The 19162-nt window shown below is 56.4% G+C and overlaps 2 protein-coding genes across 3 annotated transcripts in view; one reads left to right on the top strand and one right to left on the bottom strand.

The window, feature by feature from the left end:
- SLC35B3 (solute carrier family 35 member B3) overlaps positions 1 to 19162 on the bottom strand; it is a 301880-nt gene that overhangs the window by 115078 nt on the left and 167640 nt on the right. The window lies entirely within an intron of this gene.
- DSP (desmoplakin) overlaps positions 1 to 19162 on the top strand; it is a 41579-nt gene that overhangs the window by 18394 nt on the left and 4023 nt on the right. The window contains exons 5-23 of one of the 2 annotated variants that reach the window (XM_049765109.1): positions 1263 to 1391; positions 2220 to 2270; positions 2527 to 2688; positions 2975 to 3079; positions 4673 to 4768; positions 5154 to 5279; positions 5425 to 5577; positions 8238 to 8392; positions 8574 to 8700; positions 9733 to 9934; positions 10868 to 11094; positions 11710 to 11876; positions 12074 to 12212; positions 13597 to 13790; positions 14211 to 14373; positions 14596 to 14679; positions 15178 to 15285; positions 15707 to 15805; positions 16615 to 17112. In XM_049765109.1, coding sequence (XP_049621066.1) covers positions 1263 to 1391; positions 2220 to 2270; positions 2527 to 2688; positions 2975 to 3079; positions 4673 to 4768; positions 5154 to 5279; positions 5425 to 5577; positions 8238 to 8392; positions 8574 to 8700; positions 9733 to 9934; positions 10868 to 11094; positions 11710 to 11876; positions 12074 to 12212; positions 13597 to 13790; positions 14211 to 14373; positions 14596 to 14679; positions 15178 to 15285; positions 15707 to 15805; positions 16615 to 17112 — 2985 coding nt within the window. Of the gene's footprint in view, positions 1 to 1262; positions 1392 to 2219; positions 2271 to 2526; positions 2689 to 2974; positions 3080 to 4672; positions 4769 to 5153; positions 5280 to 5424; positions 5578 to 8237; positions 8393 to 8573; positions 8701 to 9732; positions 9935 to 10867; positions 11095 to 11709; positions 11877 to 12073; positions 12213 to 13596; positions 13791 to 14210; positions 14374 to 14595; positions 14680 to 15177; positions 15286 to 15706; positions 15806 to 16614; positions 18907 to 19162 lie in introns of both variants that reach the window. The other variant, XM_049765108.1, reaches the window with a different exon arrangement.

Here is a 19162-nt window from a genome sequence, read left to right as displayed (position 1 = left end):
CAGAGCCCATGCGGAGCACTGTGGGAGGAGGAGTCATGTGACAGTTATGAGCACCTTGATCTTGCAGGGGTGGTGATGCAGACAGCCCTGAGCACTGGAGCTCAGAGTCACCTGGGCAGACTCAGAGCTGGTGATGTAGGACAAAGTAACCTTTGGCCAGATCATGGACAAAACTTCTGCCCCCTCGTTTCTCATGAGTGGGGCGAGGACAAAGAAGGACAGTGGCAACTTCTTTACTTATATTTTGGGGGACTGGCCATACCCAGTGTGCTCAGGGGCTACTCTCGGTTCTTTGATCAGGGTCACACCCTGCACTCCCTGCGGTGCCATGCCCCAGGACGACCATTATTTCTTTGTCTGTTCCCCCTCCCCACTTCCCTGCACTCCCACTGGCTCCAGTCACACTCAGATTCTTTTTATTTTTTTTGGCTTTTGGGTCACACCTGGCGGGGCTCAGGGGTTACTCCTGGCTCTGCACTCAGAATTCACCCCTGGCAGGCTTGGGGGACCATATGGGATGCCAGGAATCGAACCAGAGTCCGTCCTGTGTTGACCACGTGCTAGGCAAAAATGCCTTACTACTGTGCTATCACTCTGGCCTCTCAGCTTTTTTCTCTTGTTGTTTTACTTTTAATTTTTGGGCCATGCCCGACAATGTTCAGGGCTGACTCCTGGCTCTGCACTCAGGAATCACTCCCGTTGGTGCTCACAGGATCTTATGGGATGATGAGGATCGAACTCGGGTTGGCCACGTGCAAGGCAAACATCCTGCCTGCTGTGCTATGGTCTGGCCCCACTCACAGGATCGTATGTGGTGGTGGGAGGAAATGTTCACTGCTGAGAGGAAGGAGCAGCGTGAGTCTGGCCGGCGCCGTGAGGTGTGCAACGTACTGTAGGGACATGCATATGCATGTTAGTGTAGGTTCGCTCCCATGCATGTGTTCATACATGCTCTCTGCATTTGCACGGAACACACACGTGTGTGGAGTTGCCCTGTGCTTCTTGAGGGTCTCTCAGGGCCTGGTGAACTGCCAGTGTGTTGATCTGACTTGAGTCTCCTTCCTCAGCACAGGCTGGCCAGAGTCACACAATCGTACTCAGTGTCAGGTCACACGGGCCCTGCTGTGGTCACACGGTCATGTGTGGTCCTGGGTCCAGCGGGTCTGGGCTGGGGATTCTGTCGTGGTGTCTCGGCTTCTGTGTCTCAGAGCCCAGATGAGTCGAAGCCTGAGTGTGTGTTGATTCTTATGGTGTCTCCGCAGGCTGAGATGGACACAGTGGCCTGGGGCGTGGACCTGGCCTCGGTGGAGCAGCACATCAACAGCCACCGCAGCCTCCACAATGCCATTGGCGACTACCGCTGGCAGTTGGACAAGATCAAGGCCGACCTGGTACTGCATGGTGGTGGAGGGAGCTCGGAGGAGGGTCTGGTGCTGTCCTGGGGGGTGGGACTGGGGTTGCTACTGAGCAGTTCTGGAGGTTCGGGGTGCCACAAAGCTGTCCTGGGGGACTCGGGGACTCCCACGGAGCTGTCCTGGGGATCCAGGGGGTGTCACGGAACTGTCCTGGGGGCAGAAACCTCTAGAGGTTTCCACAGAACTGTCCTAAGAATTCAGGGGGTGCCATGGAGCTGTTCTGGGGGGTCTCAGAGGTGCCCAGTAACTGAGGCAGGGCCTAGGGGTGCCCATGGAGCTGAGTCCATGGGGACTCAGGAGTACTCACAGAGCTGTCCTTGGGGGTTCATGGATGCCACAGAGCTGTCCTAGGGTCTCGGGGTGCCCATGGAGCTGTTCTGGGGGCCCAAGGGTGCCATGGCACTCTCCTCGGGGAGCTCCAAGACTGGGTCCATGTTGCTGTCCTTTCTCTCTTGACCCACCCAGCCTGCTCAGTGGCCTGCACCCCTTTCTCCAGCCCTAGGTGGTATTTGTCTCTCCCTTCCCAAGAAAGTGGGGTCCCCGGGTCTGTGAGGGAGGGATCCCTGGGGAGCATGGAGGCCGGTTCTGCAAACTCAGCAGTTCTTCAGGCTGTGACTGGGCATTTCCCATGGGGTGATGGGGTGATGGGGTCAGAACACAACAGCTCAGCAGGTTCTGGTGCCTCCTTAGACCCCTGAGTGGGACTGATGCGGAGTGCATGGGGGTAGTGCCGGGGCTCTGGGGAGGTGGGGGAGGACTTGAGGTGACAGACTGGGGAAACCGAGCATCCTGTCTCACTTCCAGAGAGAGAAATCGGCCATCTACCAGCTGGAGGAGGAATATGAAAACCTGCTGGTGAGTGGGGGCCCCCAGGTTCTGTCCCCCCAAAACAACCCCCAAGTCTCCATTTTCTCACCAGTATTGCAAACAAATGAGTTCAGTGGAATGTCTTGTCCAGAGCCTTCCCAGGAGGCTCTTTCTGGGGGCTCTGAACTGGCTTGTCCTGCCCCCGGCTGGGAGGGTTGGGTGCAGGGTGGCGGGAAGCACCTAGGGGCACGCAGAGGGCTGGCGCCCCCTTCCCCCGGCCCATGCAGCGCTCCTTCCATTGCAGAAAGCATCGTTCGAGAGGATGGACCACCTGAGGCAGCTGCAGAACATCATCCAGGCTACGTCTCGGGAAATCATGTGGATCAACGACTGCGAGGAGGAAGAGCTGCTGTACGACTGGAGTGACAAGAACACCAACATCGCGCAGAAGCAGGAGGCCTTCTCCGTAAGCATGCACGGGGCTTGGTCTTCAGGGATCTCTGTGGGGACCGGCCAGCGGGAAGGGGCCCCTGGATCAGCTGCAGCAGGTGGAAGGGGCTGGGCAGCCGTGGCAGGGCCCTCTTCCCAAGAAGCTGCCCCACAGTTGAGGACATGTCATGGGTCCATGGCACAGCTCAGTCCCCAACTCCAGCTTTGCAGGAGACTCCACTAGCCAGACCCAGCCTGAGGGCGTGGGTGTTTGGGTCTGCAGCCCCCTGAGTCTCTGCCTCCTTGCGCCTTGCCCATTGTAGGTTCGCATGAGTCAGCTGGAGGTGAAGGAGAAAGAACTCAACAAGCTGAAGCAGGAGAGTGACCAGCTGGTCCTCAATCAGCATCCAGCCTCAGATAAGATCGAGGTAGGCCTTGGGAGGGCCGCCTCTCTGGGGGGTGAGAGGGGATGTTCTGGAATGTGAGACTCTGGAGGAGCTGGTCTTACCCACCATGAGTTAGACAGGTCTGTTCAGTAATTTTGGGGAGCAGACCCCAGACCAGGCAGCAAGACTTTTTTTCTGCCAAGGGTCATTTGATAAATGAGATACGTGCAGGCAGGCCCTGTGGCCTTGGTTGAATGGATTTGGAATTGGCCGTTGTCCTGTGAACGCAGCTACCAAACAGGTGCTGGGGAAAGAAAACGAACGTGTCCATGTGCCAATAAAACTTTATTTATAAACGCAGGCTGATGTGGCCCTGGGCAGGTGGGCTGCCTCTGCCCTTGACTGCCCTCTAAGGGTCCAAATGGAAGTGGAGGCAGGCCCAGCTGGCTGTGAAAAGGCAACTAATTTCCTCCAGGCTTATGAACAGAGTGGTCTCACGTTTCTTAAACCCTCTACCTTGACGGTCCTCAGTATGCTCAGTATGGGCATTGGGGGATACACCACTGCTCTGTTGAGGGAACTATTATGATGCGTCCTCTTAATGGCACCTGTTGATTAGAACTGGCTTTATTACTTTTCATGAAAAATATCTTATTGAAGCCATTGTGATTTGTAATGTTCCTCACAGTTGGGTTTCAGACATTCAATGAATCAGGGCCAATTCTCGACCTCCCTCACCAATGTTCCCAGTCTATCCCACACCACCACTCCTGCTCCCCCTACTCCCCCAGCCTGCCAGCATTACCGGCTCATTTTAAGTTTTGATTGTTCAGTTTCGGTTTCACTATTTCACTGTTGTTGACTCTGGCTTAGATATTTAGTTCTATCCTTTCTTTTTTTTTTTTTATTTTTTATTTTTTGGATTTTGGGCCACACCCGGCATTGCTCAGGGGTGACTCCTGGCTGTCTGCTCAGAAATAGCTCCTGGCAGGCACGGGGGACCCTATGGGACACCGGGATTCGAACCAACCACCTTTGGTCCTGGATCGGCTGCTTGCAAGGCAAACGCTGCTGTGCTATCTCTCCGGGCCCAAGTTCTATCCTTTCTTAACACCACCAATGGCCCTGTGATCTCTTGGCCCTCGGCCCCCTTCCTTCCATATTTGTGTTTCTCCTCCTCACAGTTTTCTCCCTTCCCTTCACTATACTCTGGAGCCAAGAGTGTCGAACTGGCTTTAAACTGGCCTCTTTCGGCCCGGTTTTCTCTTGCATGATTCTCATTTGCTTGTCTCAGTTCTCTGCTCTTTCTACTCTGGAGGTGCCTGTGTTCTCTCTCAAACATGCGATTCTCTGACCCCCCCCCCCCTTCATGTCTCTCCCAGTGAGTTTTAAGTAAAAACCACCCTGCTTCACACACACAAACAAATAGAAACCAAAACAGGTGGTAAGAGTTCATTTTTCTTTCGCCCCAGAGGACCCGTAGGGGAGGACACCGCCTTCCCAGCACGGGGGGTCAAGCCTGGGTCTTGCACCCAGGTACCTGTTCCACTGCTGGCTCATGTTGGCCATGAGCTGGGGCTCACCACCCCCCAGCTGGCAGCAGTGGCTGGAGCGTGGTGTGCGCTGTTGTTTCAGGCCTACATGGACACGCTGCAGACACAGTGGAGCTGGATCCTGCAGATCACCAAGTGCATCGATGTACACCTCAAGGAGAACGCTGCTTACTTCCAGGTCCCTGTGCCTCCTGGATCCAGGGCCGGGAGGTGGAACAGTGCAGGGGTGGGGGTAGAGGGGCTTGTCCCTGAGCCATGCTCCGGAATGACCTCAGAACAGCCTAAGCACCTCGAAGCCACCCCTGTTGCCTGTCAGCCGCTTTTAGGACAAGAAGCTGTAAGGGGCTGAATCTATGTCATAGACATAGACAATATGATCTATGACCCAGTGTCGCATGTTGCACATGACCAGGACCTGGGGAGCATTTGATTAACATCTTTTACAACCGGGCCCTGGGTCAGCCCCATGTTATGAGCCTCTGTCCCAACCAGGGCTGGGGTGTCTCCACAGAGGGGTCATGCCTTGAAGGTCTCTGTCTTTTTCTCTCTCTCCCTCACTGCAGTTTTTCGAGGAGGCGCAGTCCACAGAGACCTACCTGAAGGGCCTGCAGGACTCCATCCGCAAGAAGTACCCTTGTGACAAGGGGATGCCGCTGCAGCGTCTGCTGGACCAGATCAAGGAGCTGGAGGTGGGCGCGCCCTTCCCCAGTCCCAGACGCAGCCCTCAGCACCCTCGGCCTATCTGAGGGTCTCCTTTCCTCCCGCCCGCCACCTTCTTGCTCCGGAGCTGCTGCGCACTGGAGTGAGCTGGATTTCCATCCCCTGAATTTGCAGAAAGAGAGAGAGAAGATCTTGGAATACAAGCGGCAGGTGCAGAATCTGGTGAACAAGTCCAAAAAGATCGTGCAGCTGAAGCCCAGGAACCCCGAGTACCGCAGCAGCAAGCCAGTCATTCTGAGGGCGCTCTGTGACTACAAGCAGGACCAGGTCTGTCCCCGCCGACAGCCGCCCTGAGCAGGGTCTTCGGTCTGTGGGTCTTCTATCATAAGGACAGTCCCTGAACTTCTCTCAGTGTGTTCCCTGGGGCTGCCCCTCTTGGCCTTTCCTGCCTGAGAGAAAGGAGAATCCAGCCAGAGCTGTTGCATAAACCCCCGGGTGGTGATTGTTTCTCTAGTTTCTTATGGAAATGAAGCAGGGGAGGGCTGGAGCGTTAGCACAGCAGGGAGGTTCTTGCCTTGAAGGCGGCTGACCCAGGCTTGATCCTCAGCACCCCATCAGGTCTGTCGCCTGAGCACCAAGGGTGATTCCTGAGAGCTGAGCCTGGATGAATAAGCCTTGGACGCTGCTGGGGTGTGAACTAAAAGTAAACAAAGAAACAAAGTAAAACGAACCAAAAATGGGATAAGAGCCCAGAATTGGAAGACTTGAGGCACAGGGGTTAAGGCACCTGCCTTGCAAGTGGCTGACCTGGGTTTGATCCCTGGTACCACCTAAGGTCCTCTGAGCACTGCCAGGAGCTAGCCCTTAGCACCACTGGGTATGGCCCCCAAACAAAACAAAATATTCTTGGGGCCAGATAGTATAGTGGGTAGGTGCTCACTTTGTATGTAGCCAAGCTGGGTCCTATCCCAGGAACTCTATAGGTCCCCTGAGCACTATTTGGAGCTATCACTAAGCACAGAGCCAGGCGTAAGCCTGGAGCACCACCAGGTGCTTTTAAGATCTACTGTGTTACTCCTGAAACATTCCTAATCCCCCATGTTCTTGTAACCCCCAAATTAAAACCAATGCAAAGAGCTATAAAATCTGATTGGCTGGTTAGAGCCTCGTCAGCAAACTGTGGAACTTATCACTCAGTGTGGAAATGTGGTTGAACCCAGGTCAGAAGTGCTCTGCTGTCACTTGAGCTCAGGGGGACCCAAAGTAGCCATGTGCAGGGGCCCATGGTCTCCAGACATGAAGCATTTGTCCCAAGACCTCTCACTGCTGGCTGCCCTTGTGACACTCACTGTTCCTGCACCATCTGGCAGATGGAACCCCAGTAGAATGAGTTTCAGGGAACCCCATAGAGCAAATGTTCTGGGGATTCACCTTGAAGTGGGAGCTTCGGAGGCACAGCTTCAGAAATGGGGAAAGATAGCATAGAGAGGAACACCATCCCCTCCAAAATCTGAGGCCACTCTGAGCCATCTCTCCTCTGTCACAGAGATAAAGATTTTATTTTGTTTGTTTGTTTTTGTTCTTGGGCCACATCCATCAACTCTCAGGGCTGTGTGCTCAGAAATCCCTCCTGGCAGCCTCGGGGAACCATATAGGATGCTGGGGACTGAACCTGCATCTGTCCTGGGTCAGCTGCGTGCAAGGCAAATGCCCTACCACTGTGCCATTGCTCTGGTCCCAAGATAAAGCTATTTTTTTGACCTATTATGTTACCCTGAAGCATTCCTAATCCCCCGTGTTCATGTTTAACTTCTCCCTGGCACCTCACATTCCCTGGCTGCCCCTCACTGGTGTTCGGAGCCCTGCCACCCTGCACGCACCCTAATTCCTTTTTGTCCTTTATAAGCATAGTTGGAATGGAACGAAGGGTCTCAGGCCATCAGCCTGGGACCTGTTCTTTTCTGATCATCAGCTGGGGGAACGTACCTGGTCCTGAATGTATTGGGAGGATGGAAGTGGACCCCTCACCCGCCAATAGGGTCAGAAAATCTTTTTTTTTTTTGGTTTTTGGGCCACACCCGGTGTTACTCAGGGGTTACTCCTGGCTGTCTGCTCAGAAATAGCTCCTGGCAGGCACGGGGGACCATATGGGACACCAGGATTCGAACCAACCACCTTTGGTCCTGGATCGGCTGCTTGCAAGGCAAATGCCACTGTGCTATCTCTCCGGGCCCAGGGTCAGAAAATCTTGCCATCTCTGTTCTTGTAGACTTTTAGGGTCAGAAAATCTTGCCACCTCGGTTCTTGTGGACTTTTATTTTTAAGTCTTTTTGTTGTTGTTGTTGTTGTTTTTGGGTCACACCGGCAGCGCTCAAGGGTTCCTCCTGGCTCTATGCTCAGAAATCGCTCCTGAGAGGCTTGGGGACCATATAGGATGCCAGGATTTGAACCACCGACCTTCTGCTTGCAAGGCAAAGGCCTTAACTCCATGCTATCTCTCAGGCCCCATTTTTAAGTCTTTTATTAAGACCTTTATTTTTGTTTTATTTTTAAGTTCACAAGCAAATACATGATCCCTGAACAGCCTGTAACCCTGAAAACTAATCCATGGTCCATGAACCTCACTATAAAAGAGCTAGAAAACCCCCAAAGATGGGGCTTTGACTTTGTTTTACTAAAGGATGTCCCAGGCTCCAAGACACTCCCAACTGTCGGGAAGGTGTGTGTGATCGTGAATGTGCTGGGGGCTCTGATGTGGCTACAGAGAAAGAAACAGGGTGAAGGTTCCTGCCGCAGCACCTCCCCACCTGATGCTGCCTTTGAGCAATAGATCTCAAGGAGGAGGCTGGCAGGGTGTGGCATGGCCCGGGCATTGAGCAGAGGAAAGCCTGGGGCCGGAGAGGCGCTGCGCCCTGCTCCATGTGAGATGGCCCTGCCCATGAGTGGCCCCTTCCCATCCCTAAGAGGACGTTCTGGCCCCCTTGCAGAAAATTGTGCACAAGGGGGATGAGTGCATCCTCAAAGACAACAATGAGCGCAGCAAGTGGTACGTGGCAGGCCCAGGCGGCGTGGACATGCTTGTGCCCTCCGTGGGCCTCATCATCCCGCCTCCAAACCCCTTGGCTGTGGACCTCTCTTGCAAGTGAGTCATCCCCCGGACACATGCTCCCTGAATGGTGACACCCCCCCCCCCACCTGTTCCTTGTTCTGCTGTGCACTCAGCCCTGACCCCTAGTGCATCTTTGGTGCCTCTTGGTTCCAAGTCTCCACGGGCAGGGGTCGAGGGCTTGTTCTGTGGGTGACGCTGCAATCCTTGTACCCAGGATCGAGCAGTATTATGAGGCCATCCTGGCACTGTGGAACCAGCTGTACATCAACATGAAGAGCCTCGTGTCCTGGCACTACTGCATGATCGACATCGAGAAGATCCGCGCCATGACCATCGCCAAGGTACACGTCACTCCAGGCCCTGGAGGAGGGCACTGTTCCTGCATGTCATGGGCCTGTCCCCTGTCTGAGACCCACAGTGTAGCTTGAGTTTCCACAGGGCCTGCGTGTCGGGGCTCAGCGTTGGCCTGGCCCTGCCCTCTTGGGTTCAGGACTTTGGGTCACCTGTCCAAACTGCACCCAGAGCTCATGTTGGCTGAGGTTGTTGAGAATCGCCTCAGTGCAGCTCCTCGATTTGGGTCTGCAGGGCCCTGAGGGTCCCGGGGGCAGCCCAGAGAGGAGACTAAGAGAGGGGAGTTGGGGAGCTGGGACCCCAAGAGTGCAGGTTCTCAGGGCGATGGCTCTAAACCAGAGCCTTCTCTCTTGGCCCTACCTCGGCCTGGGATGTTTAAGCCAATCCCTCAGTTGGTTGGTCACATGTCGCAGGCTTATGTGGTCACATGTCAGAGTTTCATGCAATCACATATGGTCACTAGTCAAATCTGTGACACCCGTTCACAGTCCATGTGGTTACATGTGATCATATGTCACACGCTCACATGGCCACATGCCACACTCGCATGATCACATACCACATATCATAGGATCACATGCCAAGTCTCATCTGGTCATATGTCAGAGTCTCACTCGGTCACACACAACTCTCACGTGGTCACATATGGTACTATCACGTGATCATATGTGAAGTCTCACAGTCATATGGGATGGCCTCACATGCTTGCGTGTGGTCACCCATGATCACATGTCACAGATCCACATGTTCTCATGTGATCACACATGGTCACCATCGCACATGCTCACATGTGGTACATGTCCCAGGAGCACAGGACCACCCACCCCTCACACACAATCACATGATCTCACATGGTCACAGTCACATGATCTCAGCCACAGGTCCCATATTGCCGTATGAAGGCCCAGATGCCCACAGTTACAAGTGTTTAGCACACGTGGGCACAGCTGAGCCCTTGTGGTCGGTGGGCACCCGGCACCCACACACCCTGAGTCGTGTGCTCCCTGCCCTCACACCCGCAGCTGAAGACCATGCGGCAGGAGGACTACATGAAGACCATCTCGGACCTGGAACTGCACTACCAGGAGTTCATACGCAACAGCCAGGGCTCCGAGATGTTCGGGGACGACGACAAGCGCAAGATGCAGTGCCAGTTCACCGACGCCCAGAAGCACTACCAGACACTGGTCATCCAGCTGCCCGGCCACCCCCAGCACCAGACGGGTGAGTTGCTGGCGCTTTCCCGGCCTTTTCCCGTGGGTAGGGTGTGAGCCTCTGGGCTCTGACCTTCTGATGTGGTCGCTAAGGTGGCCGGAAAGTCACAGGCACCTCGGGGTGGCTTAGGAACTCCAACCAGCACTGGTGCCACGGCGGGCTGGTGCCAGGCATCCGACTCGTGGCCTCACACCTCTGTGCCTCTCAGGATCCCATGTTTTGTCTCTGCATCCTTGAGTAAAGCAAGTGCTATGACGTACATGGCTATTTTTGTTTGTTTTTATTTTGTGTCTTTGCCACACCCGGCAGAGTCCAGGGGTTGCTCCTGGCTATGTGCTCAGGAATTACTCCTGGCTGTGCTCAGGGGACCCTATGGGATGCCTGAGATTGAACCCAGGTCGACTACAAGTAAGGTGAATGCCCAACTAGCTGTGCTATTGCTCCGGCCCCAGTTCTTTTTTTATTTTGTTTTGTTTTGGAGCCACACCTGACTGTGCTCAGGAGTTACTCCTGGCTTTGTGCTCAGAAATAACTCCTGGCAGGCTCGAGGGACCATATGGGATGCTGGGAATTAAACCTGAGTCTGTCCCAGGTTGGCCACATGCAAAGCAAACGCCCTACCGCTGTGCTATCTCTCCAGTCCCATTGGCCCCTATTTCTGAGCTGAGATTCCTTGTCTTCGCCCAATCCCCCCGTCAGTGTTGGTTGCCTCTGTTCAGAAAGCCCACAGGCAGCCCCGAGTCCCACACCCATGGGCCACTGGCTACCCTCAGTTCTATGGGAAGAAAGGGCCTGTGCTCTGTTGGTTTCTGGGTCCTGAGCGTCTCCACTGGGGGCGTTGGGGCAGCATGGATGTCTATGAGTGTCAGTGAGGCCGGCCCTGTGGGTGGCGCAGGGCCACGGCCGGGCAGTCTGACCCAGTACTCCTGCGCCCCCTTGCAGTCACCACCACCGAGATCACGCACCTGGGGGCCTGCCAGGATGTTAACCACAGCAAGGTGCTGGAGGCCTCACGCGAATGCGACAAGCAGGAGGCCTGGCTGCTGCTGGAGCTGCAGAAGGTGCGACGACAGATGGAGCACTGTGAGGGGCGCATGGCACCGAGGAGCACCCTGCTGGCGGACCAGACCTCCTCCCACCACATCACCGTCAAGATCAACGAGCTCAAGGTAAGCACGGAATGGAGCTGCACCATTTGCTCTTTCGTTTTGGGGGCCGAGTGGTGGACTCCTGCTTCTGTGCTCCGGATTCTGGGATCACTCCTGGCAGGATTCGGGAGACCCTATGGGGGACGGGGATTGAACCCAGTCTGGCCTCCTGTAAGGCGAGCCTTCCCCTGTGTCCCAGTGCGTCCACCTCCTTGGCGGATGGCACCCACAGGCACAGGCCGCCTTAGCTGAGTTGTGGAGGGTTGTCTTTGTCTTTGTGTCAGTCCTCACTTGCAGCTTGCATAGTCTCATGACTTTTAGGGAGCTGCCTGGTTTGGAGGGAGCCTGAGCTGTACCCGCACAGCAGGCTGCCTGCGCTCAGGGCCTTTGTGGCACCGTGGGGCAGTGATCAGGGCAGGTGGGCCCCAGGTGCCCTGGAAGGAAGATGAGGACAGCCTGATGCCCCTGTGATCCAGTGGGCCCCTCGTCATGTTAAGTGATGTGGGGAACCAGGCCTGAAAACAGGGTCTCAGCTCAGCACCTCACTCCCTGCTGGCCCTGAGGGGACTTTCAAGGTCAGAGGTGGTTCCCCAGGGCCTCAGGTGGCAACGCCTCTGTTGTTCTGTGTTGCCACAGAGTGTCCAGAACGACTCACAGGCCCTCGCCGAGGTCCTCAACCAGCTCAAGGACATGCTGGCCAACTTCCGCGGCTCCGAGAAGTACTGCTACTTGCAGAACGAGGTCTTTGGGCTCTTCCAGAAGCTGGAGAACATCAACGGTGTCACAGACGGTTACCTCAACAGGTGCGGCCGCTCCCCACGTCCCGGCCTGATGGACTCTGCAGCTCTGTCCCAACTCTGCCTTCCCTGCTTGCTCCTCTTCCTCCTCCTCCTCCTCCCCCTGCATGGGCCGAGCCGCTGTGGACGGGAGGCTGGCAAGGGCCGTGCCGGTGGGGACCACCTCCCCTCCTCACTCTGAGCGTCCATCCCTCTGCCCACAGCCTGTGCACCCTGCGGGCGCTGCTCCAGGCCATCCTGCAGACCGAGGACATGCTCAAGGTGTACGAGGCGCGGCTCACCGAGGAGGAGACCGTGTGCCTGGACCTGGACAAGGTGGAGGCCTACCGCTGCGGGCTGAAGGTGAGGCGCATTCCGGGCCCTTCTCTGCCCTGCCTGGGTCCAGGACAGACATACGGTGGTGGCAGAGGTCTGGAGGTCGGGCAAAAGTACACACAGGCGCCTTTTATTTACTGTGTTTTTTTGCTCTATAAGATACACCTGACCATAAGATCCACATAGTTTTTAGACGAGGAAAAAAAGAGATGTCAGGAGACTATGGCTGGGAATAACCAGCTTGTGAGGCCGAGTACATTTATAATACACTGGTCCACAGTTGGTTAAACACATTTATCTTACTCTTCTTTTTTTGTAACATCAGAAAATTAAAAAAGTCTCCTGCACTTAGGTTTCAGCTACAGGTGGCATTCACTCCATAAGACGCAGACATTTCCCCCCATCTTTTGTGGGGAGGGAAAAGTATCTTATGGTAAGGAAAATATGGTGTTATTTTTTGCTCCAAAAGTCCGTTTTTTCTTATAAATTTGTTCATGGTTGAGTTTCAGTCATACAATGTCCAACAGCCTTCACCAGAGCACGTTTCCTGCCACCAATGATCCCAGTTTCCCTCCTGCCCTCCCCACTGCCTACCACCGGGCAGACATTTTTCATCTTCTATCTTCTCACTTTTTCTCTTTTAGACAAGGTCGTTTTCAATATTGTTACTGAAGGGGTTATCACTTTCTCAGAGACACCTTTTAAAACTGTGAGGGCTGGAGCGCTAGCACAGCAGTAGGGTGTTTGCTTTGCACGTGGCCAACCCGGGATGGACCCAGGTTCGATCCTCGGCATCCCATATGGTCCCCAGAGCCTGCCAGGAGCAATTTCTGAGTGCAATTTCTGAGCTAGGAGCAACTGCCGGATATGGTCAAAAAAAAAAAAAAAAAAAAAAGAAAGAAAAAAAAACCCCAACCCCCAAAACAAACAAACAAACCTATTTTTGTTAGTTTTTTGTGTGTCCTTGGAGTTTTTTTGTGTGTTCTGGAGAGGTACTCCAGAAGCCAAGGCGCCCTTCCCTATATTTCAGCCAAGTGGGCTGAAAATTGGTTATAATGCCTGAGGGTGCACTGTAGTGTTAGGAGAGACTGAATCAGGTTGTCCTGTGCCCAGAAAGCACCCATTCCACTCCCCTCCCTTCACCCCGGGCTGTCTCTCCAGTCCAGGACTCCCTCCTACAGCAGTGGCAAAAGGGTGCATAGGTGGGCACAGACATTGATGCCACACATCCATTTGCCTGGCTGGACTCTGGCCCCTCAAGGCAGGGCTGTGTCCACCTGTCCCCAACCCTCCACTCTGGGCTTCGTGTGTGTGTGTGTGTGTGTGTGTGTGTGTGTGTGTGTGTGTGTGTGTGTGTGTCTGGTCTGGTTGGGACCGTGTCCTCCAATGGCTCCTGCTTCCACCCTGGCAGAAAATCAAAAGCGACCTGAACCTGAAGAAGTCGCTACAGGCGACCATGAAGACGGAGCTGCAGAAGGCGCAGCAGGCACACGCACAGGCCAGCCAGCAGTACTCACTCTACGACCTGGACCTGGGCAAGTTCGCCGACAAGGTCACGGTGCTCACTGACCGCTGGCAGCGCATTGACAAGCAGATCGACTTCCGGTGAGGCTCAGCCCGTCTGTTCAGAAACCCTTGGTGCCCCAAAAGAGACTCTGACGTCCAGCTAGTCATGCCCCACCCTACCCCACTCCTGCCTGGGGGATCTTTCCATGGGGGTGCTAAGACCCCCACATGGCGGTAGGTTGATGAGTCTTTTTGTTCAGTGGCATGTTTTCAGGGCCCAGCAGTGGAATGACCCCAGACGGATACTAGAATGTCCTGGAATATTCCATCTTGTCCCCGAAAGCACAAGCCCCTTTTAAAATGAGCTTGTCTGCCCTCTCCTTACGTTTGAGCAGTGGGGTTTGGGCGCTTTCCTGCCTGAGGCTCCCCCATGGTCCATCCTGCGTGGCAGAACCTGGGTCACGCACAAGGCTCCCAGTGAATTTGAATGTTCTCATTCACATGTCCCCATCCGCACAGGCTGTGGGACCTGGAGAAGCAGATTAAGCAGCTGCGGAACTACCGGGACAACTACCAGGGCTTCTGCAAGTGGCTGTACGATGCCAAGCGCCGCCAGGATGCGCTGGAATCCATGAAGTTCTCCGACTCCAATACCGTCATGCGGTACCTCAATGAGCAAAAGGTAGAGCGCCCATCCCATCCCGCTTGTCCTGCACTGGCAGGACAGCTGTTGCACCTCGCAAGGGCAGACCAGGTTGCCAGGGAACCTCACTCCTCCTCAGAGTGGGACTGAGCGTGGCTGAGCCTTTCCCAGGGAGGTGCGAGTGGGAGCAGCAGCAGGGGGCCCCAGCATGTGGCACCTGCTGCCCCTGACATGGGCTGCCCGTGTTTCCTTCCTGCCCAGAACTTGCACAACGAGGTCTGCGGGAAGCGTGACAAGTCGGAAGAGGTGCAGAAAGCGGCCGAGCTCTGTGCAAGCTCCATCAAGGTACGGGGGTCTGGCTGGGATGTCAAATTTCAGGAACCACATGTTTTTTTCTTCATCTTATTAAAAACTAAACACACCCACGCAAGTGAGACTTTTGGGGCCACACGGGGCAGTGCTCAGGCAGTGCTGAGGATGGAACTGAGTCTCCTGGTGCTGGCTCGGTCCTCCGAGCATCTCCCTAGCCCCTCTGTGTCCCCCTAAAGGCGAGAAACTTGCCAATTCTGGAGACCATGACTTTGCTGTGCATCTCCAGACCAAGGAGCCTCCTGGCTGCTGATGTGGACTGGCCACATGTGGGCAATGCTCACTTGGGGCAGCTTCCTGCCAGCCGTGCACCCCTCACCTAGCTCCTCTCTGAAGAGGCTCTGCAGGGGAACCTTGTGGAGGCATTGTCTGGGGAAGCTGGGATATGCGCAGAAGTTTGCTTTGAGATCAGGGCCCCATCTATCTTGGAGACTCAGCTGGTCCAACCTGTTTCCTGTCCCTCCTTTCTTGCAGGACTACGAGCTTCAGTTGGCTTCATACACGTCCGGCCTGGAGACCCTCCTCAGCATCCCCATCAAGAGGACCATGGTCCAGTCCCCCTCAGGGGTGATCCTGCAGGAGGTGAGGGCTGCCCCCTTTCTGCTTCCCTATGGCCCCTGAACTCACCCCATCAGGGAAGGTTCTGGAGTGGAAGGCCTGGTGGTACCCTAGGACCGGGGCATGTTGGATGCTTTGCAGAAACAGGGTTGAAGGACTAGGTTTGCTAAGAGTTTTCCAAAGGACACAAGGTCCAAGATTTACCAAAGAAGAGTTTCTCCCCTCATTTCTAGAGGAAGAGGGTTTGGGGATGCACAGAGTGGGGGGTGGGGGCATGTTGCCACCTGTCCCTTGTGTTCCCCCACTCCCACCCCCTGGGGTTTTGCTGCACATCTAGACTTGGGCGTTGCCCATGGGCCGAAGGGGCTGCCCACCGGGCAGCTGGGAAGGCCCCTGGATGCTGGAAAGACCCGCTGGCAGGTGCTAACCTTCCCCGTCTCTGCAGGCGGCTGACATCCACGCGCGTTACATCGAGCTGCTGACCAGGTCCGGAGACTATTACCGCTTCCTCAGCGAGATGCTGAAGAGCCTGGAGGACCTGAAGGTGAGTCTACATTTGAGCGTCATGCAGATTGGACAAGTGGCGTTGGGAGGGACTCGCTCGCGTGAGACGCACCAGATGCTCAGGGTCTGGGCAGCGTCTGCACCCATGTCTCGGCTCTGAGCTCCCTCCCAGCGGGCGTCTCTCAGTGGAGATGCCGCCGCCTGGTCTCAGTCAGCCGATGGTTCTTCTGAAGGGGTGAGAATGGCCTTGGTTGACTGGGCTTTGCAGGGAGTGCTCCCTCTGCTCCTCACTGCCAGCAGCTGGACTGGGCTTCTGTTGATGCCCTCCACTGTGACGTGAGGGGCTCAGGGTGGGTGGAGGCTCCTAAGCTTCAGGCAGAGCTTGGAGTGTCTGAGTCAAAGACGACACGTCCATTACTGAGTCAGTCACAGTGTTGGTGGGATGAGGCCAAGGGGATGAGTCTTGTTGCCTTTGTTCCTCTGTGTGTGTGCATGTATTTGTGAGCACATGTACACGTGTGTAGAGGCAGCGCGTGTAGACACGTGATAGTGTCCATGTAAGTCTGTGCATCTGTGCGTGGATGAATATATACATGTGTGTACCACACTAGGTGTTAATGGTGTGGTCCCAAGCGTGTGCACGGACATGAGAATGAGTCCATGTGCACGTGGGTATGCGACTCTTTGTCTGCACGGATGTGCACATTCAAATGGTGCGTGTTTGCGTGTCTCGTGCAGGTGTGTCGGTGCGTGTGCACCTATGCCTGAGTTGGGAGGAGGCAGTATGTGGGTGAGGGTGGGCTTCGACTTGTCCTTCCTCCACCCTGACATCCGGTCTTGCCCTTGCAGATGAAGAACACCAAGATCGAAGTCCTGGAGGAGGAGCTGAGGATGGCCCGGGACGCCAACTCTGAGAACTGTAACAAGAACAAGTTCCTGGATCAGAACCTGCAGAAGTACCAGGCGGAGTGCTCCCAGTTCAAGGCCAAGCTGGTGAGCCTGGAAGAGCTCAAGCGGCAGGCGGAGCTGGACGGCAAATCGGCCAAGCAGAACCTCGACAAGTGCTACGGGCAGATCAAAGAGCTCAACGAGAAGATCACGCGGCTGACGTACGAGGTGGAGGACGAGAAGCGCCGCCGCAAGGTGGTGGAGGACCGTTTCGACCAGCAGAAGTGCGACTTCGACCAGCTGCAGAAGGCGCGGCAGTGCGAGAAGGAGAGCCTGGGCTGGCAGAAGCTGGAGTCGGAGAAGACCATCAAGGAGAAGGAGTACGAGATAGAGAGGTTGAGGGTGCTCCTGCAGGAGGAGGGCGCGCGCAAACGAGAGTATGAGAATGAGCTGGCAAAGGTAAGAACCCGCTATAATGAGGAGATGAGTAAGTTAAGGAGCCAGTATGAGACAGAGATTAACGTGACGAAGACCACCATCAAGGAGCTCTCGCTGCAGAAGGACGACGACTCCAAGGCCCTGCGCGGCCAGCTGGACCAGCTGTGCCGGGAGAACCTGGACCTCAAGGACGAGATCGTGCGGCTCAACGACAGCATCCTGCAGAGCTCGGAGCAGCGGCGGCGCGCCGAAGAGCAGATGCAGCAGCAGCGGGCCTGCGGCTCGGAGCTGACGCAGCGCAAGCAGCAGCTGGAGGTCGAGCTCAAGCAGCTCACGCAGCAGCGTGCCCAGGACAATGCCCGGCACCGGCAGTCGCTGGAGGAGGCAGCCAAGACCATCCAGGACAAGAACAAGGAGATCGAGCGGCTCCAGGCCGAGTTCCAGGCCGAGGCCGCACGGCGTTGGGAGTCGGAGAAGGAACTGGCTCAGGTAAGGAACAGCCACGACGAGGAGATCATCAGCCTGCGGAACCAGTTTGAGACGGAGATCAACATCACCAAGACCACCATCCACCAGCTGACGCTGCAGAAGGACCAGGACACGGGCGGCTACCGGGCCCAGATCGACAACCTCCAGCGTGAGAACCGCAGCCTGACCGAGGAGGTGCAGAGGCTCAAGGCTTCGCTGGCGCAGAACGCCGAGACGCTGCGCAGGGCCGAGGACAGCGCCCAGCAGCACAAGGCCAGCGGCTCAGAGCTGGCCCAGAGGAAGCAGCAGCTGGAGACGGAGCTGCGGCAGGTGGCGCAGATGCGCTCCGAGGAGGGTGCTCGCTACAAGCAGTCCCTGGACGACGCGGCCAAGACCATCCAGGACAAGAACCGGGAGATCGAGCGGCTGCAGAAGCTCATCGGGACGGAGACGCAGCAGCGCAGGAGTCTGGAGGAGGAGAACGCCAGGCTGCAGAGGACGCAGGTCGAGCTGCAGAAGGCCCAGAGCAGCGCCACCGAGAGCCTGAACAGGCTGAAGGGGCAGGAGCAGGAGCTGACGCGGCTGCGGCTGGAGTCGGAGCGCGCGGCCCAGGAGAGGACAGCCCGGGACCAGGATGTGGCTCGCCTCCAGGCGTCCATGAAGGAGCTGCAGGTGCAGAAGCAGAAGGCGGAGGACGAGCTAGGCCGGCTGCAGCGGACGGCGTCGGACGACTGCTCCAAGCGCAGGAAGCTGGAGGAGGAGCTGGAGGCGCTGCGCCGCTCCGTCCAGGAGCAGACGCTCAAGGTGACCAGCCTGACGCAGCAGCTGGAGCAGGCGACCGCCAGCCAGCGGCGCAGCCAGGACGACCTGCGCCTGCAGCGGGACACACTGGACAGTCATGCACGCGACAAGCAGCGGCTGCAGGAGGAGCTGCGCCGGGTGACGGCCGAGCTGGAGGCGCTGCAGCGGCAGCTGGCGCAGGAGCAGGAGAGCGTGCGGCAGGGCCAGGCGCGCAGCGAGCACCTGCAGAGGGCCGTGGAGGACAAGAGCCGCAGCCTGAACGAGAGCAGGATCGAGATCGAGCGGCTGCAGTCGCTCACCGAGAACCTCACCAAGGAGCACCTGATGCTCGAGGAGGAGCTGCGCAACCTGCGGCTGGAGTACGATGAGCTGCGGCGCAGCCGGAGCGAGGCCAGCGACCGCGAGGCCACCATCGCCGAGCTGCGCGGCCAGCTGCAGACCAGCGCCGACCGCACCCTGGAGCTGCAGGGGCTCATTAACGAGTTACAGAGAGAGAGGGCAAATTTGAGACAGGAAATTGAGAGATTCCAAAAGCAGGCCTTGGAGGTACTCACAAATATTTGATGCCGCCTCCTCGCTGCCCCCGCACCCCCAGCACAGCCCCCTCTCCACCCCAGCCTGGCACTGGCTCCTCCCCGCTGCCCTCCTCCTCTCCTGCCCTCAACTAACCCCTTGGTCCTCTGGAGGCCCCTTTTGTCTGCACCACCCTGAAGACCGGTCCTGGGAAATCGCAACTTGCTTTTGGTGGCCAGGCCCGCACCGCAGCCAGCAGTCAGTTCCCCTCTCGGAAAGGGGCGACCCA

The sequence above is a fragment of the Suncus etruscus genome, chromosome 18 (assembly GCF_024139225.1).
Source record: "Suncus etruscus isolate mSunEtr1 chromosome 18, mSunEtr1.pri.cur, whole genome shotgun sequence".
In the NCBI taxonomy this organism is placed as follows: Eukaryota; Metazoa; Chordata; class Mammalia; order Eulipotyphla; family Soricidae; genus Suncus; species Suncus etruscus.
This window is presented reverse-complemented; position numbering and strand designations above follow the sequence as displayed.